This window comes from Bison bison, unplaced genomic scaffold (assembly GCF_000754665.1).
Source record: "Bison bison bison isolate TAMUID 2011002044 unplaced genomic scaffold, Bison_UMD1.0 scf7180017864390, whole genome shotgun sequence".
NCBI lineage: Eukaryota > Metazoa > Chordata > Mammalia > Artiodactyla > Bovidae > Bison > Bison bison.
In genome coordinates this window covers 5,393,029-5,417,563 of record NW_011494962.1, presented here as the reverse complement: position 1 = coordinate 5,417,563, position 24,535 = coordinate 5,393,029, and the positions used below count along the sequence as shown (strand labels likewise).

The 24,535-nt window shown below is 39.4% G+C and overlaps 2 protein-coding genes across 3 annotated transcripts in view; both read left to right on the top strand.

The window, feature by feature from the left end:
• The window catches only part of ART4 (ADP-ribosyltransferase 4 (Dombrock blood group)), a 13,464-nt gene extending 7,781 nt beyond the window's left edge, over positions 1–5,683 (top strand). Inside the window, exon 4 of the mRNA XM_010858776.1 lies at positions 5,570–5,683. Within this exon, the coding sequence (XP_010857078.1) occupies positions 5,570–5,661 (92 nt within the window). The 3' untranslated portion in view covers positions 5,662–5,683. The remainder of the gene's footprint in view (positions 1–5,569) is intronic.
• Positions 5,684–5,757: 74 nt separating this feature from the next.
• SMCO3 (single-pass membrane protein with coiled-coil domains 3) lies at positions 5,758–24,158 on the top strand. Of its 2 annotated transcripts, none has more exons than XM_010858727.1 (2): positions 5,758–5,799; positions 22,708–24,158. In XM_010858727.1, exon 2 carries the CDS (start codon positions 22,723–22,725, stop codon positions 23,398–23,400), a length of 678 nt encoding a protein of 225 aa, XP_010857029.1. In that variant the 5' UTR covers positions 5,758–5,799; positions 22,708–22,722; the 3' UTR covers positions 23,401–24,158. The 2 variants fall into 2 exon arrangements, with proteins under 2 accessions (XP_010857029.1, XP_010857028.1); XM_010858726.1 differs by lacking the exon at positions 5,758–5,799 and adding an exon at positions 14,676–14,922.
• Positions 24,159–24,535: the final 377 nt, after the last annotated feature.

The window sequence follows — 24,535 nt, the reverse complement described above, 5'->3', positions numbered from 1 at the left end:
GTCTACTATTCACCTATCTCTATAGGTTATACATACAAAAAAAAAAAAAAAAAATTGCAAGACTCCAGAATATTTTCAGCTATTCACCGCAGTGTATTTTATTTTGTTCTTGTTTCTTGAGGTTCTTATTCCTTAGTGGAAAAGCGCTTTCTGAAATCTTTCCTGTGCTGTGTGCTCAGTCACACAGTCATGTCCAACTCTTCATGGGCTATAGCCCACCAGGCTTCTCCGTCCATGAAATTCTTCAGGCAAGAATACTGGAGTGAGTTGCCTTTCCTTCTCCAGGGGACCTTCCCAACTTCAGGCTCGAACCTGTGTCCCTTGTGTCTCCTGCATTGGCAGGTGGCTTCTTTGCTGCTAGCACCACCTGGGAAGCCCAGAATTTCTTGTTGTTCTCTGTTCAGTCCCTAAGTAGTGTCTGACTCTTTGAAACCCTAAGGACAGCAGCATGCCAGGCTTCCCTGTCCTTCACTATCTCCAGGAGTTTGCTCAAACTCATGTCCATTGAGTTGGTGATGTCATCCAACCATCTCATCCTCTGTCACCCCCTTCTCCTCCTGCCTTATATCTTTCCAATGAGTTGGCCTTTTACATCAGGTGGCCAAAGTATTGGAACTTCAGTGAATATTCAGGGTTGATTTCCTTTAGGATTGACTGGTTTGATCTCTTTGCTGCCCAAGGGACTCTAAACAGTCTTCTCCAGCACCACAGTGTGAAAGCATCAATTCTCGGGCGTTCAGCCTAGCCATTCCCTTTTCCAAGGGATCTTCCCAACTCGGTGATCAAACCCAGATCTTCTGCATTGCAGGCAGATTCTTTACCATCTGAGCCACTAGGGAAGTACTCAAATTTCTGAAGTCATTTCTATTAACTGATAAGTGACACTCTGCTTATCCCAACATCCTGGAGCAGTATTAGATTGATGCAAACATGAACAGTGGGAGGAGGGAGAAGGCGTGTTTTTCTTATCTGGGAGTCCTTCACTGGGAAGAGGGAGGAAGGTCAGTGGACTCTCAAGCCCTGTTTTTCTAGATGGCTGTTGTCCAGATCACTACTGGCCAATCACCTGGATAATCACTAACCTCAGCCTGGGGAATTCACAATATCTAATTCCTCATGAAACTGGAATCCTTGCAGGAGATTGTTTTCTATTCTTCCAATTTTTTCACCAGCAGAAGCCATAAACCAGTCTATATATTATTTGTATTTATTTATTCTTTTGGCTGTGCCCTGCGGCATGTGGGATCCTAGTTCCCCACCAAGGGACCAAACCCAGATCCCCTGCACTGGAAGCTCAGAGTCTTAACCACTGGACCACCAGAGAAGTCCCATTATTTTATATCCTAAAATGTCCCATTTGAGCCAGTGACTTACGTTTCTTTCCCAGTTCCCTCTTAATCTGCCAGATGCAATATGCAAAAAACAACATGAAGGCTTTTAAAATGGGTCAGCCTGGGACACTGCGTTTCTCCCAACGATGAGACAGTAGATTAAAGAGTAGAGCTTCCTCAGTCCTTCAAGGTATTTCAAAATTGCTTCCATTAACTTGTAACTGAAGTTCTCAGGTTCAAAGAGTTCCCAAGAATCTGTTGCCTTCAGAGAGTCACGAGGTCAAATTGGTAGCATACTACACTGAAGGAAGTAAATTTGCAAAAGAAAAATTGTTAAAAGACAGTATAAATGAACAGCTTTTCCCTCTAATTCTTCTCCCACCCCTCATGTGACCTACACTTGTTACCATAGAAACAGATGTCTTCATGCACATTAGAAGACTCAAAATACATTATGTTAGGTATTTGTCCTTAAATGTTGCTTCTTTCAGCAAAATAATCGGTGCCAAAAATCTGTAGACACACAAATACATGCTCTGTTCTGTATTATTGGATTCACAAAGAAGTGTGGTTTGTTAAAATCTTTCACATAATTAAAATTCTTAAGTATGCTTCTAGAAAAAATATAGTCAATTGTTTGCAGTCAGCGTGGGTTTACATGTTAATCTTGCCAGTTACTAGCAGTGAGAATACAGGCAAATGGCTTATTCTCTCTGTGCCTCATTTCCTTCATATGTAAGATAGGAATAATTAAAAATAAATAAATAAAACTTACCTTATAAGATTCTGGTAAAGAGAAAATGAATGAGTGCATGCAAAAGCTCTTAGAACCATTAGTTACTATTACCATTACCATGGCTTCCCTGTTAGCTCAGTTGGTAAAGAATTCGCCTGCAATGCAGGAGACCCAGGTTTGATTCCTGGGTCAGGAAGATCTGCTGGAGAGGGATAAGCTACCCACTCCAGTATTCTTGGGCTTCCCTTGTGGCTCAGCAGGTAAAGAATATGCTGCAATGTGGCAGACCTGAGTTTGATCCCTGGGTTGGGGAGATCCCCTGGAGAAGGAAAAGGCTACCCACTCCAGTATTCTGGCCTGGAGTCATACAACTAAGTGACTTTCATCTTTATTTTATTAACTTACTGCTTCCTATTTTCTTTTACTCTGGGCTTCAATTATCCCAAAGTAGTTTACCCAATTTGTGACATCATGCTTTTCTTGAAGTACGGTGTCCATCTGAAATGAATGGATGGAAGAATAAGTAATGGAATGAATCTGGGAGATGGACCACAAAGCATGATGGGAAGAACAGATGATGGAGCCAGTGAAAGCTGGGCATTTGTTAATGGCTCTGTGCCAGGGTGCTACGTCACCTCAGTCGTGTCTGACTCTTTGCAACCCTATCGACTGCAGCTCACCAGGCTCCTCTGTCCTTGGAATTCTCCAGGCAAGAATACTGGAGAGAGTTGTCATGCCTTCCTCCAGGGGATCTTCCTGACCCAGGGATGTAAAAAACTCATTTTACAGATGAGAAAACTGAGTCCCAATGAAAGTAACAAAAATGATCAAAGTCAAGCATCTAAGGGTAAAGCTTCAATACCAAAGCTTTGTTGTTGTTTTTCAGTCGCCTAGTCATGTCTGACTCTGCAACCCCATGGACAGTAGCATGCCAGGCCTCCCTGTCCCTCACTATCTACCAGAGTTTGCCCAAGTTCATGTTCATTGCACTGATGATGCCATCCAGCCATCTCATCCTCTGTCGTCCCCTTCTCCTCCTGCCCTCAATCTTTCCCAGCATCAGGGTCTTTTCCAGTGAGTCAGTTCTTCGTATCAGGTGGCCAAAGTGTTGGAGTTTCTGCTTCAACATCAGTCCTTCCAATGAATATTCAGGACTGATATCCTTTAGGATTGACTGGTTGGATCTCCTTGCAGTCCAAGGGACTCTCAAGAGTCTTCTCCATCACCACAGTTCAAAAGCATAAATTCTTTGGCATTCTGCCTTCTTTATGGTCCAGCTCTCACAACAGTACATGACCACTGGGAAGACCATAGATAGCCTTGACTATACAGACCTTTGTCAGCAGAATAATGTCTCTGCTTTTCAACACACTGTCTAGGTTTTTCATCGCTTTCCTGCCAAGAAGCAACCATCTCCTGATTTCATGGCTGCAGTCACCATCCACAGTGATTTTGGAGCTCAAGAAGAAGAAATCTGTCACTACTTCCACTTTTTCCTCTTCTATTTGCCATACATTAATGGGACCAGATGCCATGATCTTAGGGGTTTTTTTAATATTTAGTCTTAAGCCGGCTCTTTCACTCTCCCCCTTCACCCTCATCAAGAGGCTCTTTGATTACCAAAGCTAATCAGCACCAAATCATGATCTTTCACTGTTATATTGTTTTCTTGTGGATCAATATTTTCTGAAAACTCTTCAGTAGAATCTTAGTCCATGAAAAAATGAGAAAGGTGAGAAAGGGTGGGGTTAGAGGTCCCTGTGATCTCTAGTCTCAGTGAAGAGAAAACAAAACAGAAAACACATAAGAATCATTCTAATGACCTGCTAAAGTGATATTAATGGCTCCTAGTCCCTTTGAGAATTCAGATAGTACAATACAATTTTAATATAAACTTTGACAAAAGCTTAGAAATATGCTTTCATTCTTAATTTGTTTATCTAAGAAAGTTAGGGTTTTGAAATTTACTGTAAGTATATGTAGAATTCCAAATAGAAATGCCTAGAAACTCTAGGGATCTTATATGTTACATGAAAGTGGTGGAAAAATATTTCTCCATTGTCTGGTCATCCTATCAAACAATATGGTCAAATACTGAGGCAATCACAGAGTTGAATGGCTTTCTATCTCAATATCTTTTCTACACTAATAATCAGTAAAGACTGGTTGAACAGGAGATTCCATTCTTTCTTTAGAGCATATTTTAAAGGTTTCCATCCTCCGTCTCATCCAATATTTTCATCCCATTGTATTCCCAATTAGTATAATAAATATCACTTTCATCAGCCACACCTTACCATCTGCTAACCTCTCCCGTGAAGTGTGTGTCCATGTATGCTATACACACACACACACACACACACACACCTCAAGCAGGATTGTACGAATACTTTTTGCTTACCTTGTAATTAAAAAAAAAAATGACTGGACATACAATATATGTAGAGACCATACAGTGGTTAAAAATACAGAGTTGAGAGTCTGCCTTGTGGTGCAAAGGATACCAGCTTGACCCCTGGTCCGGGAAGACCCCACAGGCAGCCAAGCAACTAAGCCCGTGCACAACTACTGCAGTACCTGTGCTCTAGAGCCAGTGCTCCACAAGAGAAGGCCCTGCAATCAGAAGTTTGCCCACCACAATGAGGAATAGCTCCTGCTTGCTGCAATCAGAGAAAGCCCGGATGCAGCAATGAAGACCCAGCACAGCCATAAATAACTACATAAATAAAAGTTTTTAAATATATAGCTCAAACCTGACTGCCTAAATTTGATGGCTGCCTCCACTGCATACTAGATGCATGACATTTGACAAGTTTCTTCACATCTCTGTCACAGCTTTATCAAATAAAAAATGAGGATAATGAGGATAAATACCTCATAGTTTTGTTGTGTGGATTAAATGAGTTAATTTACAGCAAGTGCTTAAAAAGATTCCAGAACAGAATAAGTCTTTAAACAATGTTAGCTTTCATAACGGTGATGAAGATAAGGATAATGGCAATGGTGATAATTCTGCTGATGATGATAATAAAGACGTAAAATCGGGAGATCTCTACCATCAACTTTTATCATCAACCCTGAGGTACACCTTTTATCCTCTTGGGACCCAATTTATGGTCTACAAAATAAGTGACTTGTGTTGTCATTTAAAAATCTAAGAGAGAATACATTTTTTAAAAGTAGCTAGCTTCAGTCCTTCCCTGGTGGTCCAGTGGTTACGACACTGCTCTTCCAGTGCAGGGGATGCAAGTTTGATCCTTCATCAGGGAGCTAAGATCCTACATGCCACATGATGTGGCCAGAAAAAAAAATAAAAGTCATCGTATTAAAAAAGACTACACACCTTTAAAAAACAGTAGTTTCAAATTTTTTTGTTACAAATTTTCTAAGTTTAAGACGCGAACCAAAGGAGAAATGAAGTAGATTTTTTAGGAAAAACAAAACAAAACAAAAACTCTGTTACCTAAAACATCGCTAATTCTTTTTCTGTTTGTTTTCACAGCTTCCAGCAGAAAGTGCATCCCTACTCCTCTGGTTGTTGCTTCTCTCTCCTTTTTGACCAGTCTCATCGTCTTTTCCAAAAGTGGAGCATAAAGGAAGCTTGCGGTTTTGCCTCTCCTGTCCTGTTTTGCTTTATTCCCGTAAAAGCACCCTGAATACCCATAGAGAATCAATCTGCCGAGCTATCAACTGATATAGAACTGGCTCAGTCCACTGCCTATGAGTAGGCCTGTAAGTATATTTCTTCTCCATGGATACAAGGAGTCATGTTGGATAGAAGATGACTCATTTGGAGCCTGTGAGATACAATTAGTGTACTTTATTGGAATTTGGTCTGGGAATGGGGTAGTGGCCTTTTTTATTTCAGCGGAGATTAGTGAAAGCAGAATATGAACCTAGAGCCCCTAGCAGCTCTCTTGCAAATGAAAAGAGAGAGTCTACCTTCCAAGCTAACACAATGAAAGAGGAGCGGCAGAATGAAAAGAAAGTGAATCCTGATGACAGTCCATGTGCACCTAGATCCAACTGTCTGAAACTGGATACCCTGAGTTTTTCATCACATAAATCGATAAATTATATTTCTGCCTTAATAATTTGAGTTAAACTTTCTGTCTCAGTTGAAGGAATTTTATGATAAATACAAAGACTTTCCCTAATTTTTTATTTAGCAATACTAAATATTAGGATAACATCAGAAATACTTGAGCTCCTGTGTCCACGGAATTCTCCAGGTAAAAATACTAGAGTGGGTTGCCATTCTCTTCTCCAGGGGATCTTGCCAACCCAGGGATTGAATCTGGGTCTCCTGCATTGCAGGCAGATTCTTTACTGTTTGAGCCACCAGGAAAGCCCAAATATTAGGAAAACATCAGAGATACCTGAGTTAGCAAAGGACAAATTCTTCATTAAAGAATTTGATGAGCCCCAAGGACATATTAAATGTGTGAATTTTCTTTAAAGATTTTTTTCCCCCGCTCTCAAGCAATTTTATTATTTTTTAGAGAATTTTATCAGCATTCAAGACCAAACTAGTGTAGTCTTGTTATCAACCAGGGTTCTTGGCCATCCCCAATCAACAGAAATTGTCTAGAGACCAGACAAGAAATTCAGGCAAGGCTTTACTGGGCTTCCCTGGTGGCTCAGACAGTAAAGCGTCTGACGGGGGAGCCTGGTGGGCTGCAGTCTATGGGGTCGCACAGAGTAGGACACGACTGAAGCAATTTAGCAACAGCAGCAGTAGCAGCAATGCAGGAAACCCGGATTTGATCCCTGGGTCACGAAGATCACCTGAAGAAGGAAATGGCAATCCACTCCAGTACTCTTGCCTAGAAAATTCCAAGGACAGAGGAGCCTGGTGGGCTACAGTCCATGGGGTCACAAAGAGTCGGACAGGACTTTACTTTCACTTTATTGGGACCCAGGCTGCAGCAGGAGGAAAGTGAAAGAAAGTGAAGTTGCTCAGTTGTGTCCAATTGTGTCCAACTCTCTGCGACCCCGTGGACTGTAGCCCATCAGGCTCCTCAGTCCATGGGATTCTCCAGGCCAGGGAGTGGGTTGCCATTTCCTTCTCCTGGGGATCTTCCTCACTGAGGGATCGAACCTGGGCCTGGGTCTCCCGCATTGCAGGCAGATGCTTTAACCTCTGAACCACCCGGGGAAGCAGCAGAAGGAACCTGGGAGCAAACAACAGGCTCCCTTGATTGCTTGCTCCCTGAGGGAGGGGAAGGGCAAGCCTGTTTCTTGTGTGGGGTGAGGGTAGGGGTGTGTCCACCCGTCAGGCCAGAGGGGTGGCTTAGGTGTTTGGTCCACTCCGTAGGTGGTGGTGTGTGCAGGGGGCTTGTGCAGTACCGTTTTTGCTCAGGGCTCTTCAGATGCGGCAGTTGGGTTTTTGGTCTCTCTGTATCTTTTGGGTCCAGAATTTATACCACCTACACATGCACACAGTTATTTGTAGTCCCATACAGTTTCTTTGCATTTTGTTGGTCGAAGAGAGGTGTGTCCAGGTCCAAGTACTGCAGGACTGTAGCAAAGGCTCTCAGGTCCCAGCCTGTCTCAGTCTCAGATGGGAGAAAACACAGAAACCCGAGAAATAAAAGGGAAAGTTAATGAAATATGGCAGTGGAATCGTACTCACTGCCTGTAATGGGGTGTTGCACACACATTTCTTCTAAACTATTACAAAAGTTAGAATTTAAACTCATATGTTAATTTACAGAAGACTTTGTGGCAAATTGGATTTTAAGCCTTCATTGCAAATTTAAGCACATATGCTAAGAATGCAAGTATATGTGTGTGAAGATAAAGTAAAACATCTAATTACCCAGCAAATATCAAAGATATATTGAATCCCCATTATGTGCAAACAATTAGGTTTTAAAAAAGTGCAAATCAAACTTCCCAGCTAAGAATGTTCTCTGACTCTTCTTTCGGAGAGTAGACAAGATAAGTGGGTTGATGGGGAATCTCTAGGTCTCTAAAGAGCCTACTAATTGAGCTAAATGGGGTGAAGATGAAAGCTAGCTCCATACCCATGAATTCTGAAAGTCCAGGCTGCTTAGTTCCTCTGAGATATAGATGAAAAGCAAGCATTTATATTTTTGAAAGAGAAAACGGGATTTAAGATTTTTAAACAAGAAAATATTTAAATGAGGAAAGATCTGGTATTCTCAGAAAGTAAAATTCCAAAAGAGAACTAGAGTTAACTGCTTTTAAAATAGCTAATTCCATACTTCTTAAAAAGAAAAAAATATATTAACGCCCTTAATTGCCTTTCTTGTGCTTCACAAAGTTCCTACTAGATATAAAGGGAAATATGGCAATCTTGAGAGCATACACTCATTTGCAGTTCATGAGAACCCAAGACTTTATGGCAGGCAAATGGATCTGTCTTTTTTCCCCCAATTCAATCAAGCACATCTCAGAAACCTTATTTCTGTTTTGGTCAAGTAACAAGTTGTAGGTCTTTGTGTGTATGTGTTAGTCTGTGTGTCTGTGTGTGTCTGTATGTCCATATAAAATGTTACTTTCATTTTTCAACCTCTACTATCTCCTCATCATAAGACTTTAGTAGGAAACAAAGACTGACTCATCTGCTTTGGTCTTATTCACATAGGCAAGAAAATTCCATTACTCCTCATTCAGTATTCTTTTTTACTTCTGGATAAATCATATCAAAGGTATTTAGTGATAGCTTATGATAGGGGATTTCCTGGGTGGCTCAGCTGGTAAAGCGTCTGCCTACAATGCGGGAGACGCAGGTTCAATCCCTGGGTCGGGAAGATGCTCTGGAGAAGGAAACGGCAACCCACTCCAATACTCTTGCCTGGAAAATCCCATGGATGGAGGAGCATGGTAGGCTACAGTCCATGAGGTCGCAGAGTTGGACACGACTTCACTTTCACTTTCACTTTCACAATGATAGACAAGCCACTGAAGTGTACAGAAATTGGTAGATGGGTGACAAAAATAGAGAAGTTGTTTCCTAGGGTCTGAACAATATTATTTAGTTATAACATATATATTTACCTAGACTTTGCACTGTAGAAACCAGAAATAGAATTACTAAGAGTAGAAATTAATTGAAGGTTATTTCAATTATGCTTTAAGATGAAATACAATGTTTAGAAATATCCTCAAATGTAATACCATACTTGATTTTTTTGAACAATATATTCTTTTCTGGAACCACCATTTTAAGCAGGATTTCTTTGGTTATTTATTTTTATTTGAATAAAGCAAAACTTGAGGTACATGGTTTGCCAGGTGACTCTTTGAATTCGTATCCCAATAGACCACATATTTGGCACTGAGGGTCTTAGGGAGTACTATGAAAACTTGCATGGTTTGAATTGGTTTTCTGACCAGCACGAACACTTCTGTTGCACTCATACTAGTTCCTGGGTTTCTTAAACACAGAAAACTTGGTTTCCATAGCTTTTATGGCTTTTTGGAGGACCTCTAAGATTGGTCCCATAGTTTTGACAATTTGTTCCATTTGATCTGCAGCTGACTTAATAGTATACTTAGCATTCTCAATGTTGAGTACATCCTGCAACTTTTTCAAGGCATCTATTGTAGTGGCTTTGGATGGACCTGGACTTTTCTCAGATGTGGTGGCATCTGATTGTTCTTTCCTGTAGAAGTCACTTAATTGAAGATTCATGATGGGATATTTCATCAAGAGTAAAAGAGAAGATTCCAAACTCTCAAGAATGTTACCACTATTCAGCACAGAGGCAATGATAGGTGACTGGACATTTTTGAACATTTCTTTGGTTGACTGTTGCAACTCCCTTATATTGTTACTCTTCTCAACCATAGAGAACATAGCTGTTGCAATCTTGGAACTTAGAGGTTCACTTTGCATTGGGTCCTGCTTGGCCGCCACCACAGACTGCATCTCCTTAAAAATTCTGAGCATTTGTTCAAAGACATTCTTCACATTACCATCTTCTTTCACAGTCATCAAGAGGATCTGAGTGCTCATACTGCTGTTGAACAATTTGGTGAGTGCATTTGTGAAGGAAGCAAGATCTTGCATGTGAAAGAAGAATGTTTTGGCGGCTTGAATGAACCTCTCTTTATCCTTTTCTGATTCTGAAGACATTTCTCCAGCAGAAAGGTTTCAGCACTGTAAAACAAGGAGGAATCCAAATAAATGCATGTGTCAACCATAAGGAGACTGAAAGTATAAACATGAGGATAACTCCTGTCAAAGGTTGGAAGGCTATACAAGCATAAATGATCTTGTACTTTAATAAAAATAGCAACAAAAATAATTAAAGCAGAGTAGAATAGGGATTTTCATAAACTTTAAATCACATATTAAATATTGCATGCTAGATCCCGTATTGGATATGCTGACCTATGGATACTCAGGCATTACCCTCAGTAATCATCCAGTCTAGTGGGAAAGATTGGATAAAGCATTAAAGATTACATAGAGGGACTCTAGTTCCAGTTAAAACAGAGCAAGTACTCTCGATCCACTGGAGAAGGGCATGGGAACCCACTCTAATATTCTTGCCTGGAGAATCCCATGGACAGAGGAGCCTGGTGGGCTACAGTCCATGGGGTTGCAAAGAGTCAGATACAACTGAACAACCAATACTCACTCACACTCCATCCAGTCTTTCCTATTAATTACAGCTAAAAATCCTGAACAGAATATCTCAAGTAACTATTAAACAACTCTGAAAGGTAGACAGCAGCAGACAGGGGAGGTAGAGATGGCAGTATTCCAAAGAGGATCAAGGCTATCTAATCCAAACTCCCAAAATGTCTATCTTGTCTAAAAATGTCCTTTCATCACAAATTGTCCTCTTCTGCAATAGAGAGGAATTTTAATATCTATAACCAATGTTCACAGTCCTCTTTTGATATTTTCTCTAGAATTATGCTCTATCGACCACCCCCTCTCTTCCTTTTGTGCTATGAACTGAACTATGCTATGAATATGTCCTTCTGAAATCCAGTAGGTTGACATTCTAATTTCCAGTATGATTGTATTTGGAAACAGGGCCTATTAGGAGGTAATTAAGGTTAAATGAAGTTATAAGGCCCTGATATGGCAGGATTAGTATCCTTGTAAGAGAGACATCAGAGAGCACCCTCCCTCACTCTCTCCACCTTGTCAGACTGCAGCAAGAATGTGACTGACTGCAAATCAGGAAGAGAGCCCTCACCAAAAACTGAACAGACCCATACTTCGATTTGAGATTTCTCAGCCTCCAGAGCTATGAGAAAATAATTCCTGTTGATTAAGCTGCAAGGCTATGGTATTTTGTTATGGCAGCCCAAGTTGACTAATACATCTTGTATCCTCCATCTCTCCCTCTTCATTTGTCCTTCTCCTTTGACTATGAATATACTCATTTTCCTATTCAGTTGGTTAAGATTCCAGGCTTTCACTACCACTGTGGCCTGGGTTCAATCCCTGGTCACAGAACTGAGATCCCACAAGCTACACAGTGCAGCCAAAAACTGCCCTACTTAGTTTATATTTTATTTTCTATTTTGATCATGCTGCATGGCATGCAGGATCTTAGTTCCCAACCAAGGGTTGCACAGAGTCGGACACGACTGAAGCGACTTAGCAGCAGCAGCAGCAGCAGCAGCAGGGATCAAACCTGTACCCCCTGCAGTGGAATCATGAAGACCTAATCACTGGACAACCAAGGAATTCCCCCTACTCAGTTTAAAAAAGAAAAATGTTTGACCCCAAAATCATGGGGTCACAAAGAGTCGGACACGACTGAGCGACTGAACTGAACTGAACTGAATTTCCCTTTAAGTAATGATCCCATCTCGTTCCTTCCTTTAATTCTCAAATTTCCCAAGAGAGAAATTCTTCACATTATTGTCATTTATTTCTAGCCTTCCCTCGTGGCTCAGTGGTTAAAAAAAAAAAAAATCCACCTGCCAATGTAGGAGATGTGGGTTCCATCCCTGGTCTGGGAAGATTCTCTGTTGGAGGAAAAAGCAACGCACTCCAGCATTTCCCAGTACTCTTGCTGGGGAATTCCATGGAGAGTTACCTGGCAGGTTACACTCCCTGGGGTCACAAAGAGTCAGACATGACTTAGTGACTGAACAACAACAATAATTTGTTTATATCCCTCATTATTTTCTTACAGGGCACCAATAACTTCTAACCATAAATTTTCTTGGCCTATTTACAGCTCAGATGGTAAAGAATCTGCCTGCAAGAGACCTGAGTTCAATCCCTGGGTCAGGAAGATACCCTGGAGAAGGAACTGGCAACCACTCCAGTATTCTTGCCTGGGAAATTCCATGGCCAGAGGAGCCTGGCAGGCTGTAGCCCACGGGGTCGCAAAGAGTTGACGTGACTGACTAACACACACAAACATCTTGAATTCTCTGCCTTATTTAAAATTGCTGAATACCTCTTCCTACTTCAAGTTTTTCTCCTTCAGAGGCTCCACAATGCTGTACAAACCTGGTCCTTCTACATCCTCTCCAAGAATTTGCTCATTTTAAAGGCTTTTCTTCCTTATACCAGCAAGTTCTTTCCAGTCTCCTAAGCTCAGCAAGGCTGTCTTTGGCCTCCCTCATATTCTGTACTTTTTCGCTTCAAGACCTCACCTGGGGATTTCCCTCATGGTCCAGTGGTAAAGAATCTGCCTGCCAGTGTAGGGGACACAAGTTCAATCCCTGATCTGGGGATGCTATGGAGCATGCCATGGAGCAGCTAAGTCCAAGTGCCAAAACTACTGAGCCTGTGCTCTCGAGCCCGGGAGCCACAAGAGAAGCCACTGCAGTGAGAAGTCTGTGTACTGCAACTAGAAAGTAGCCCCTACTCGCTGCAACTAGAGAAAGCCTGTGCACAGCAACAAAGACCCAGTGAAGCCTAAATATTAATAAATAAAGGCTAAATTATTTCTTTAAAAAAGATCTCACCTGTCCCCATTAATTATAAATATCATCCATGTGCAGATGACTCCTAAATCTCCCAGCATAGCCTTGGACATTCTCCTGATCTCCAGATCTAAATTTCCAATTACCTACTGGTCATCATATAGTAACTATATCAGTATATGTCATATAATTATCCCAAACTGCACTCATCTACTCCAAAAACATTCTCCTCTTAATCCTTGCCTCATTGTTGAGGCTCAAAATCTATTTTCCTTTTCTCTTCACCATACTGAATCAGTCCCTAAAACTTGTTAACTCTCTTTGAACTTATTTCAATCCACCCCCTCCCTTCCATTCTCGTAACTACTATTCCGGTGAACTCTCATCTAGACAATTTTAATGGTTTCATATTTGATCTCAATATTTTTGTCAAAGAGTCACAAACTGACAATTCACAGGAAAAATCTAACCAGATATGCTTTGTTTGACTTACCACAATTCGTTATCAGTTGCAAATTTAAAATGAAACATAGAAATCTAGATTTCTATTGATTATTGAAAAAATGAAATGAACTGGTAGTAGTAAGTCCTTTTTCTGGGTGGACAAATTTCCTAGAACTAAGGTGTCCCCTTCAGACTAGACATTCAACCTCTATACCCTATTGTCTTAGTGATTTAGTCGCTAAGTCGTCCGATTCTGGCAACCCATGGACTATAACCTGCCAGATTTCTCTGTCCATGGGATTCTCCAGGCAAGAATAGTGAAGTAGGTTGTCATTCCCTTCTCCAGGGGATCTTCCCAACCCAGGAACTGAACCCAGGTCTCCCGCACTGCAGATTCTTTACCATCTGAGCCACCAGGGAAGCCCCTATACACAAAATAGGGACTGTCCAACTCTAAAGCCCATGGTGTTTCCACTAAATTATTGAGGTTGAGTGATTTTCCTGTTTCTGATGTATCTCTACTGTAGAGGAATCAATAGAGATTAGGACAGAATCTAGAGGAAGAAGCATGGGAGACTCTGATCTAAGCTTTAAGGGAAAGGAGTCAAGATGATTAACCGAGATAACACAGAAGATAGTAACAAAGAGTAGAACTTCCAGCCAGGAAAGAAGAGCACAAACACACACACACACACAAAACACATTTGGCTGAAAATATCTCTATCCATATGTCTTGAGAACTTAGAGCAATCAGCAACAGGAGGTACAAAAGGCAACAGAAGCCAAAATAAATTTAATAAAGTAAATAAATAGCTGACATGATGGGACCTCAAAATTCTGAGAGTTTCAATCAAAGAGGCATCTTCTCTACTGAATCAAATTAGCTCAGTTGGACAGCATTTTTCAAATTAAAAGTCCATTAAAGAATAAAAAATTTAATGTTTTATCTTTGTATGAGTCTTTCAAATTATATTCAGTTCAGTTCAGTCATTAAGTCATGTCCGACTCTTTGTGACCCCATGGACTGCAGCACGCCTGGCCTCCCTGTCCATTACCAACTCCCAGAGTCCATCCAAACCCATGTCCATTGAGTCAGTGATGCCATCCAACCATCTAACCTTCTGTCGTCCCCTTCTCCCCCTGCCTTCAATCTTTCCCAGCATCAGGGTCTTTTACAATGAGTCAGTTCTTTGCATCAGGTGGCCAAAGTACTGCAGTTTCAGCTTCAGCATCAGTCTTTCCAGTGAATATTCAGAACTGATTTCCTTTAGGATGGACTGGTTGGATCTCCTTGCAGTCCAATATTACTTAACACATACCAATTTTATACTAATAAAGAAGGTAAAAGAATTCTGAGAACTAAATCATGTAGAAACAGTCAATAAACCAGACAGGCAGAGGGACCCAGCAGAGACTAACAAAGCCTGTAAGTCATCACATTCCATTAGAAACATCCAGATGAAACCAGATGAAAAAGCACAACAACTACTCCTAAACAACTGCTGGGACCACTGGCCTCAGAAACACAGCAAGGTAAGCAATATGGGTATTTCTGTTAGTATTGATATAATACTCTGCTTCTCCACATTAAAAGGTATCTACAGTAATATGCTAGACTTGAATCCTAGCTATAAATATAATAAAGCAACAAAACAACTTTAAGTGGATCCCATGACATGTTCCTGGTGATCATTTATGTCTCTGAAAATACCAAAAAAGAAGAAAATTAACAGCTTATATAATTAAGTCAGCAGGGAAGATAAAGTAGGTAAAGACATCAATTTTAGAAAAGAATAAGGATGAAAGGACACCTGTGTGTGAAAATGTGCTGTTTATATGGGTTGTAACATCTTTTATGTCTTTAACATTCATGATTCAGTACCGTTAGAAGAATGAATGTGTGATCTAATTCTAGTTAATGTCTAGTGCTTATGTTCCTTCATAAGTTCTATTACATTTAAATACCACTGGGCATTTGCTATGTGTCTCCAAATAGACTGATATCTTCTTGAGGGCAAGGAACTTTGTTTACTCAAGGCAAATGGCAGAGGTTCTCAAGTGAGCATCTGATAAATGCTGGTGAACGACCTCAATATTCTGCTTTCTGGCCAGAAATATTATTTTAAACAATTTTTATATCAGAGTATCATCACAGCATGATCAACTTTTTTTAAATTAAAGGCCATGGTTTTGATTTAAAGGAGGCTCAGAACTAGTTAGTAGCTGTTATTTTCTCCTGAAAAGCTTCTGATTTCACCCATACCCTAAACCCACACTCCCAGATAAGTGAACCTCGCAGTACAGCAGACCCAATATGGATAGTGAGGAACAGAGACAGCATGGAGAAAGGCAGAAGCTTAGAGAGCACTAATGACCAGACATCAGAAGCTAAGAAAGGGTCTTTGCTTTCTTTCTTTCTTCCTATTTTTAATTGTTATTATGGGAAAAGTCCAAACATACACAGAAGTGAAGACAATGATAAACTCCTGTATACCCATAATCCAGCTTCAAAAATTATCAGTATAAGGTTGATCTTATTACCTCTATGAACCTACTCCAATCTCCCTTCTAGATCATTTGTAAGCAAATTTCAGTGTCATTTCATCACTAACTTTTTCAGGATACATTTCCACAAAAGCAAGAACTCTCTGAAATTTGACCTTATGCTTCTCAAATCAGTAATATTTAACAGAATTGTCTTTGACTGAAACATACCCAGTGTCCTGCTGTAAAAATTAACTTTTGATGTAGGTGGAAAAGTTTTTGCAAGGCACTTGCAGTACATATCAAAAGTAATATAAATTTTTATTCCTATTAATTATATAAATTATATGTTTATATGATTCGAACTTCCTCTGGAAATTTACCCTGAGGAAATAATCCAGATAATTGAGAGAAAAAGGATCATGTGTATTAAAATACTTATATTAAGATAGTGAAACAATTAAGGATTTAGTAAATTATGGTAAATATATATGAAATATTTTATAAAATATAAATATGTATATTTTATATAACCAATACAATAATTATAAAACTAGAAATAGGGGGAAGTATTTAAATTAATATAAGATGAAATTTTATTTATACTATTATCACAACTTTGTAAAAGCACTTTTGCCTTTAAATAAATTTTGGAAAGGAATAATTCAAAAAAACAAGATGGTAGGTTTATAGATGTTTTTCCTTATGGATATTAAAGTGTTTATATATTATTGCTATAAACTTTTTAAAAGTTTTATCAAATCTTTTAATTTCTTCGTGTTATAATTTTACCAGCTATCAAAGCACAATCACCTGTCACTTTCTCCATGAATCTTCCTCTAATAATCTCGGTCCTAAAATTTCTGTTTAAATTCCTATAGCACTGGACAGTCAATGCACTACGTAATTCACAAAAGTATCCTGAGAATTATTTATCTACATATTTGATAATCAATATACTTTTATTTTTAAGGTGGTTCCTTTCCTGAAAAACTAAAACAACTGTCACATCACTAAATTAACTTTTAGATACAATCATCAGTAGCCATTCCCTTCTCCGTGGGATCTTCCTGATCCAGGGATCGAACCCAGGTCTCCTGCATTGCAGACAGATTCTTTACCATCTAAGCCACCAGGGAAGTGCAGTATCACAAAATTAACTTTTAGATAAAATCATCAGTATATTTCTACCATTTCTTACATGTTCTTTAATTATGAATGTTTACTTGTAATTTCAACAAAATTGATGAGTTAGGTTCAATAAGAATCCATCTGAAGCTAGTCTTTGTTTTCATTCCAAGTCCCTAATACGAGCTGTAGCTTCAAGATTTGTCTACTTCCTTTTTTTAAATAAAATAAGCCAAAACACATGTGATTTCCAAACTGTTTTAGCAACACAACTCTCTTATCACACAAAATTTTACCCACCCACAGCCCAAATACAGCAGCAGAGAAAGCACAGCTACTTTAGTAAAGGCTGGGGTGAAATTAACGTGCCAGAAGCCAAGCACTCCACCTACTGGTTAGCAATTCCCCATCAGGCTGCACAGGGCTCTTTCTATTTCATGAACCACTACAAAAAAATGCTCAAATAGCAGCTCAAAGTAGGCTGTACAGAAGTGAATGGTAACTGCCCATTGCTAATAAGAAGCACTATCATGTGATAAAAAATAGTGTAAAGTCGACATCTGCCATACAGAAGATGCTGCTGATCGGAGCTGGATTAAATACACCACTTAGTTGCCTGCTGATGCTGAACTTTAAAAATCATTTTTTAAATGACTTTAAAATTATTTTAAAAGATTGAATTTTAAAGTCAGTATTTAAAAGGTCAAACCTGAAATGCAATAAGATAGAGGAAAGTATATGGCCCAGAATTCCTCTTGGGCACAGTACTACATATTGTTGGTAAGATATCACTTGAGGCATGCCTGAGTAACAACTGTGATCTTTAAGAAAGGTGACTCCATCTGATGGCAGATCTTTTTCGTTTTGCTGAGGGAAGGGAGCAATTCAAGTGTCAGAGCTAAATTGTCATGGGCAGTAGTGCAAATGCTTCCCATTGCCAACTAAGATTTTCCAAATGGTGTATAAAAAGTGAAGTCGCTCAGTCGTATCCGACTCTTTGCAATTCCATGGACTGTAGTCTACCAGGCTTCTCCATCCATGGGATTTTCCAGGCAAGAGTACTGGAGTGGGTTGCCATTTCCTTCTCCAAATGGTGTATAACCTGTCCTTTAAATATCAAGCATGTATCTAAGAGCATCAGTTTGAAAGGGTACAAGTCATTTCCCTAGATAATTGGATGTCTCCACATGGCCCCAAGGTCAATATTATTAAAGCGTGAGGGTTTTTTTTGTTTTTTCAACTTTTATTGGAATAAAGCTGATCCACAATGTTGGAAAAGGAAATGGCAACCCACTCCAGTACTCTTGCCTGGAAAATTCCACCCACTGAGGAGCCTGGTAGGCTACAGTCCATGGGGCCGCAAAGAGTCAGACACGACTAAGTGACTTCACTTTCTTCTTTTCTTTCTTTACAATGTTGTGTTAGTTTCTGCTGTACAGAAAAGTGAATTGGTTATATAAATATCTCCACTCTTTTTTAGATTCTTTTCCCACATAGGTCATTACATAATATGGGGTAGAGTTCCCTGTGAGATACAGCATATGCTTATTACTTATCTATTTTAAATATAGTAGTATATCTATGTCAATCCCAATCTCCCAGTTTATCCTTCCCCTCCCTTTACCCCAGGTAACTATAAGATTATCTTCTGCATCTGTGACTCTATCTCTGTTTTGTAAATAAGGTCACATAAACCATTTTGTTAGATTCCCATTTATAAGTGACACCATATGATGTATCTTACTTCAAAGTGTGAGTTCTTTTAAATGAGTTTGCAGAAGGCATGCACCACCTCTATCTATAATTTGGTATGACATACTGCCTTCAACTTGACATTGCAGTCTTAAATGTCTTTAACTTCCTGCCTACATTAGGATTCTATAAAAGCAGGGACCATATCTACTTCATTTCTGTAGGCTCTACAGAGCCTAGCATGCTACCTTATAATAGTAAAGTACTACTATCCATTAGATAAATTGCTACTGCATTATTAAATTACTTCCTTCATTGGGCTCTTCAAGTTTCACCTGTCCAAAACATAATCCTTGGTTTCACCTTCAAACGCCACCTCTCCTCCACCTAGTTCTCTAGTGTTTATCTCACTGTTGGGATAGAAATAGTTTTAAACTGTATTCAGTACTGGGGCAAGTATAGTGGCATGCCTGCTGAAGATCTCTCTGCAGAAAGAAACTGTCAAGTCCCCTTCCCCAAGTGAAAAAAGGAAGGTAAGCCTGACTCAAGACAATAAAAGTCTGTCTTCATTAGATGTAAAAAATAATCCTGAGCACATCATGATGTTTCTTACTCAGACTTGTTATTGGCACAAAATTATGGATATCTGGAACCCAGGAAAAAGAGTATAAAAATGAATGCCCAAGGGTTTTTAGTATGTAAAGGAAAGAGAATATTACTTTTGTAGATGAAAAAACACTGTGTCTGATTTATGGTAAGACTGAACCTTTCATCAATGAGTTATTACTATTTCTTATTTTACTGTCTGTTCAAAGTGTGTTTAGCTATGAGATTATTACTGCTTCCCTTATTAACAACTAAACTTCAGAAATCAATATTTTTTCATTTTTCCTCCATTTTAACCAGTTTTAGTTCTTTTTACATGGTAATCATTGTTAAAGTTTGTGTGACTTATTCTCACTGGTTTTAAGCCTATGAAGCCCTCCATACAGACATTTAAAAATTATCTATTTTCTTCTAGCTATTGTATCACTTGTTTTTTTTACATATACTATACTGATAACATTTAAAATTTTACACTGATAACATTAAAAATTTTTAATACTCCAGAATCATTTATGGAATACTAATTTCAATTATTACTGATTTGAGTGTCTACATATATATTAAATCAAACATATATCAGGGTCTTCTTTGGGGACTATTTTGCTCCATAATTCCATCTACTCTTGCACCTGGTACAACACTGGTTCATACTGTGTTTTTAAGGTGCTTCAATGTCTAGGAAAGGAAAAGTCTAGTCTTTCAAATGTACTTTATGATTAATTTGTCAAGCTGTGTTAAAACAATGAATTAATTGAAAAGCAACTGACTACTTGGAAGCATTTAACCTCTTATCAAGGGGGAAAGTTATCTCTCCAAGTATTTATCTTCAGGTAAATAGAACCACACACCTTTTCTAAAAGTTATGCCTTCAAATAATGGCACATGATAGTTTTTAGAGAAATTTTTCACTTGTTCAGGGTATGAAAGACTCTTCTCACCTAAATTTCTGAATGGGGATATAGTCTATGATCTTTAGAGCTCAAAGCCAGAAACTAGAGTTTTCACTTTATGAAAAGATCTGAATACTAGGAACAACAACAAAAAGGTTTAATGTAAAATTTCTAGGAGAAAAAAAGCAAAAGCAAAGTAATAGTTTGTGGTTAGCAAACTACAGTTTGCAACCCAATAGTGAGTTTGGGGAATATTTAATAGCTCTTGTGGTTCAGCTGGTAAAGAATCTGCCTGCAATGTGGAAGACTTGGGTTCAATCCCTGGGTTGGGACAGTCTCCTGGAGAAGGAACGGCTACCCACTCCAGTATTCTGGCTTGGAGAACTTCATGGACTGTATAGGCCATGGGGTGGCAAAGAGTTGGACACGACTGAATGACTTTCACTCACTTCACTCACTCAACAAACAATTTCTTTAAACAGAATTGAGATGTTTTCTATTTACTGATTTGTGGACATTTGTGTCTGGTGTGTGTGTGTGTGTGTACTATATCTAAATCAAAGATAAAAATTAATTTCTGGCCATGATACAATTTACTCCATCTGGGGTACTAGTGCATTTTTCTAAAACTAAGAGCAAAAATAATAATGTTCCTAATCTGTTTTTCAAAAATTTCCCATTTCCGTTTCCATATTGTATCTTTCTAACATGGAGGATAGGTTATATTCATGTTTACTTTCCTGAGAGAAAATATCTTCATTCCTTTATCCCATGCTTCCAAGGTTCCCAATATCCAGGCTTAGAAATACCATGCTGCTGCTGCTAAGTCGCTTCAGTCGTGTCCAACTCTGTGCGACCCCATAGATGGCAGCCCACCAGGCTCCCCTGTCCCTGGGATTCTCCAGGCAAGAACACTGGAGTGGGTCACCATTGCCTTCTCCATTGCATGAAAGTGAAAAGTGAAAGTGAAGTCACTCAGTTGTGTCCGACTCGTAGCGACTCCATGGACTGCAGCCCTCCAGGCTCCTCCGTCCATGGGACTTTCCAGGCAAGAGCACTGGAAATACACTATAAATATCCAAAACCATGGTCACAGAAAGATAGGGCCCCAATTAATCAGGATGTTGTTTTCTCAATGAGAATATGCCAGATCCTACACAGGTAAAAAGGACTCCATTTTCTTATTCTTCTCTCCCGAGTTCAAACAAAAAAATCAATGTCAGGTACGTAGAAAGACTACTCAAAGTGCGCATACCGAGGAACATTGTTCTCACTGGGTCCAAACTTTCTCCCACGTTCACTCAGAAGAGTGTCACTTGTTCCTCCTTTCTCTGAGCCAAAAGTACAAACACAAGCAGGATATAAACATCAGGCTTATTCATTCTATGGTGTACTCTTTTTTTCCCCCTATGGTGGATTCTTGCTACTTATTCCTTAATACCTTTCTGGTATGGTATTATCTTCTTTCTGAGGCCAACTCTAGCTTATCTGAATAATGGCCAAGTGCAGTAAAGACAACTCTAAAGAATTTAACTTAAAAGCTTTGCAAATAGAGAACCAGAGAGATATTCATAACTGCCCTGTCCCTCCCACCAGCATGACTGCCTCTGCAAGTGAGACTTTAAGCAATCTTGCAAACATACTTTTATCACGAGGATCTTTTTGTAAACATTCTATTGTTACATGTGTTGCCTCTGGATGCTTAGGTTTTGGAGTGCAAATATTTGCCTGTAAAGATATAAAGTGTTTTGATTTCTTTTTTAATATTTTAAAATAACAGAGCATATGTTATACTTTAAACTACATATACTATATACGCTATATACTTTTTAAACCATGTGAATAGAATAACCACTCAAATAATAAGATAAGTGCATAAATAAAATTAGCTATTGCCCTGCAAACTCAGAGATCTTAATATTCTTCTAACCCTACTAATTTCAAATATTAGAAAATCAATTTGGTAGGTCTATTCAAAGTGGTGACTATAGGTTGAAGAAATTAAGAAGCACTGGTAATCAAGAGCTAACCATTTCAAATACATTATTAAATATTACTTGGAAATAATCACATCTATTAATAATCAGATGTTGCTGCTGCTGCTGCTGCTAAGTCGCTTCAGTTGTGTCTGACTCTGTGTGACCCCCATAGATGGCAGCCCACTAGGCTCCCCCGTCCCTGGGATTCTCCAGGCAAGAACACTGGAGTGGGGTGCCATTGTCTTCTCCGTAATCAGATGTTAGACCAACACAAATCTGTACCATCTAGGAATCTCCCCATCACAAGATCTAATGCCATAATTAATGCACCCATGGGTTGCACTACGTTACCCATATTTTCATACAGTGACTTCACATTTCAAAAAATGGTTTTGAAGAACATGCTGAGTTTTCTGAGAAATTCCTTAGGTAGCATACTACTTTTTTATCCACATAGTAAAAGAGTTCCTGGTCAAATCTATGCAACCAGCAGATATTTTTCAAGATTTTTAGTAAAGACTTCCTATTGTATTTTTCAGAGACCGTATTGAAATATGGCTCAAAGTGACTTCCTCTATCCAGAGAACCCAAAAAGGCGACAAGAAGTAAACCGTCTTCACCAGGAGCTCCTTGACTGCTTATCTGACAGCTTCCATGCCACCAATAAGCTGATTGGGGTTTTAAACACGCACTTAGGGTGTATGTTACCTTCCATTGAAATGAAAGGAGACGGGACCATCAAAGAAAACTGTGATATCATCATCCAAGCCATGATGAACATCCAAAAAGAATTGCAAAAGGTGGATGAAGCACTAAAAGATAAACTAGAGCCAACTCTTTATAGAAAACTTCAGGATATTAAGGAAAGAGAAACCGAGAAAATTGCGATAGTACAGAAGGTTATTTCAGTCATCCTAGGAGAAGCCACTTCTGCCGCCAGTGCAGTGGCTGTTAAACTTGTGGGCTCAAATGTCACAACTGGCATAATTAACAAGTTGGTCACTGTGCTAGCTCAGATTGGTGCGTCTCTCCTTGGTAGCATAGGAGTCGCTGTTCTTGGCCTTGGGATAGATATGATCATCCGGGCCATCCTGGGAGCAGTGGAGAAAACACAGCTTCAAGCAGCCATCAAAAGTTATGAGAAGCACCTGGTGGAATTCAAGTCGGCTTCAGAAAAATATCATCATGCCATTACTGAGGTCACCAACACAGTGAAACATCAAGTGAAATAAAATTACTTTATTTGCCACCGGAATATTTTTCTGCTTCTCTCTCCATAATGGTGTTTTGCTTCTCTGATTAGGTTCATTCTCCATAAGCTTCCAACAAGATAGAAATATAGTAAACAACTCCAAGGACTCAGAAATGCTACAACTAGATGACTCTAGAGTTTTCTATCAACAATGAATGTCTGGATCAGTTGGTGCTAGACCTGAGTGAAAGACTGCATCCGGGGATGTCCTCTCACTGTGCTCTACAGATCAACATTAGGGTGAATGCTACTGCAGAGCAGCATGTAGGGTGACCTTTTCCTTTTCTAATTCCCAGTCAAAATCTTCAAAATTTGCATTGAATGAAGAGACTATCACTAGCTTCAGACATCATTTAGTTCTAAGGGACATAGTAGCTTCTGCACCCACATAAAAGCTGAGCCTTCGAATGGAACAGAAAGACTACGGTAATTGTGACCATCAGTTTAAATGCAATTTGCCCTAAACTGGAAGAGACTGAAATCTGGTTTGTAACAATTTACTTCAAAGGAGGCAACTGTTCTGGAAACTTCTACTAATTACTACTCTGTAATTCAGATTGACTGTTAAGAGATAAAAGTTAAAATATAAAAAATAAAAACTGTTGCTGTAATTGCAATCAATCCTGACCAACTGTGGTGTGATGATTGAATTTTCCTCAAGTGAATGTCTAAACACTTTGGAACATTTTGCAGATCAGATCAGTCGCTCAGTCGTGTCCGACTCTTTGCGACCCCATGAATCGCAGCAAGCCAGGCCTCCCTGTCCGTCACCAACTCCCGGAGTTCACCCAGACTCACATCCATCAAGTCAGTGATGCCATCCAGCCATCTCATCCTCTGTTGTCCCCTTCTCCTCCTGCCCCCAATCCCTCCCAGCATCAGAGTCTTTTCCAATGAGTCAACTCTTCACATGAGGTAGCCAAAGTACTGGAGTTTCAGCTTTAGCATCGTTCCTTCCAAAGAAATCCCAGGGCTGATCTCCTTCAGAATGGACTGGTTGGATCTCCTTGCAGTCCAAGGGACTCTCAAGAGTCTTCTCCAACACCACAGTTCAAAAGCATAAATTCTTCGGCGCTCAGCCTTCTTCACAGTCCAACTCTCACATCCATACATGA

Coding starts and splice junctions, on each gene's coding strand:
- SMCO3 (XM_010858727.1), top strand. CDS start 22,723: ATGGCTCAAAGTGACTTCCTCTATCCAGAGAACCCAAAAAGGCGACAA.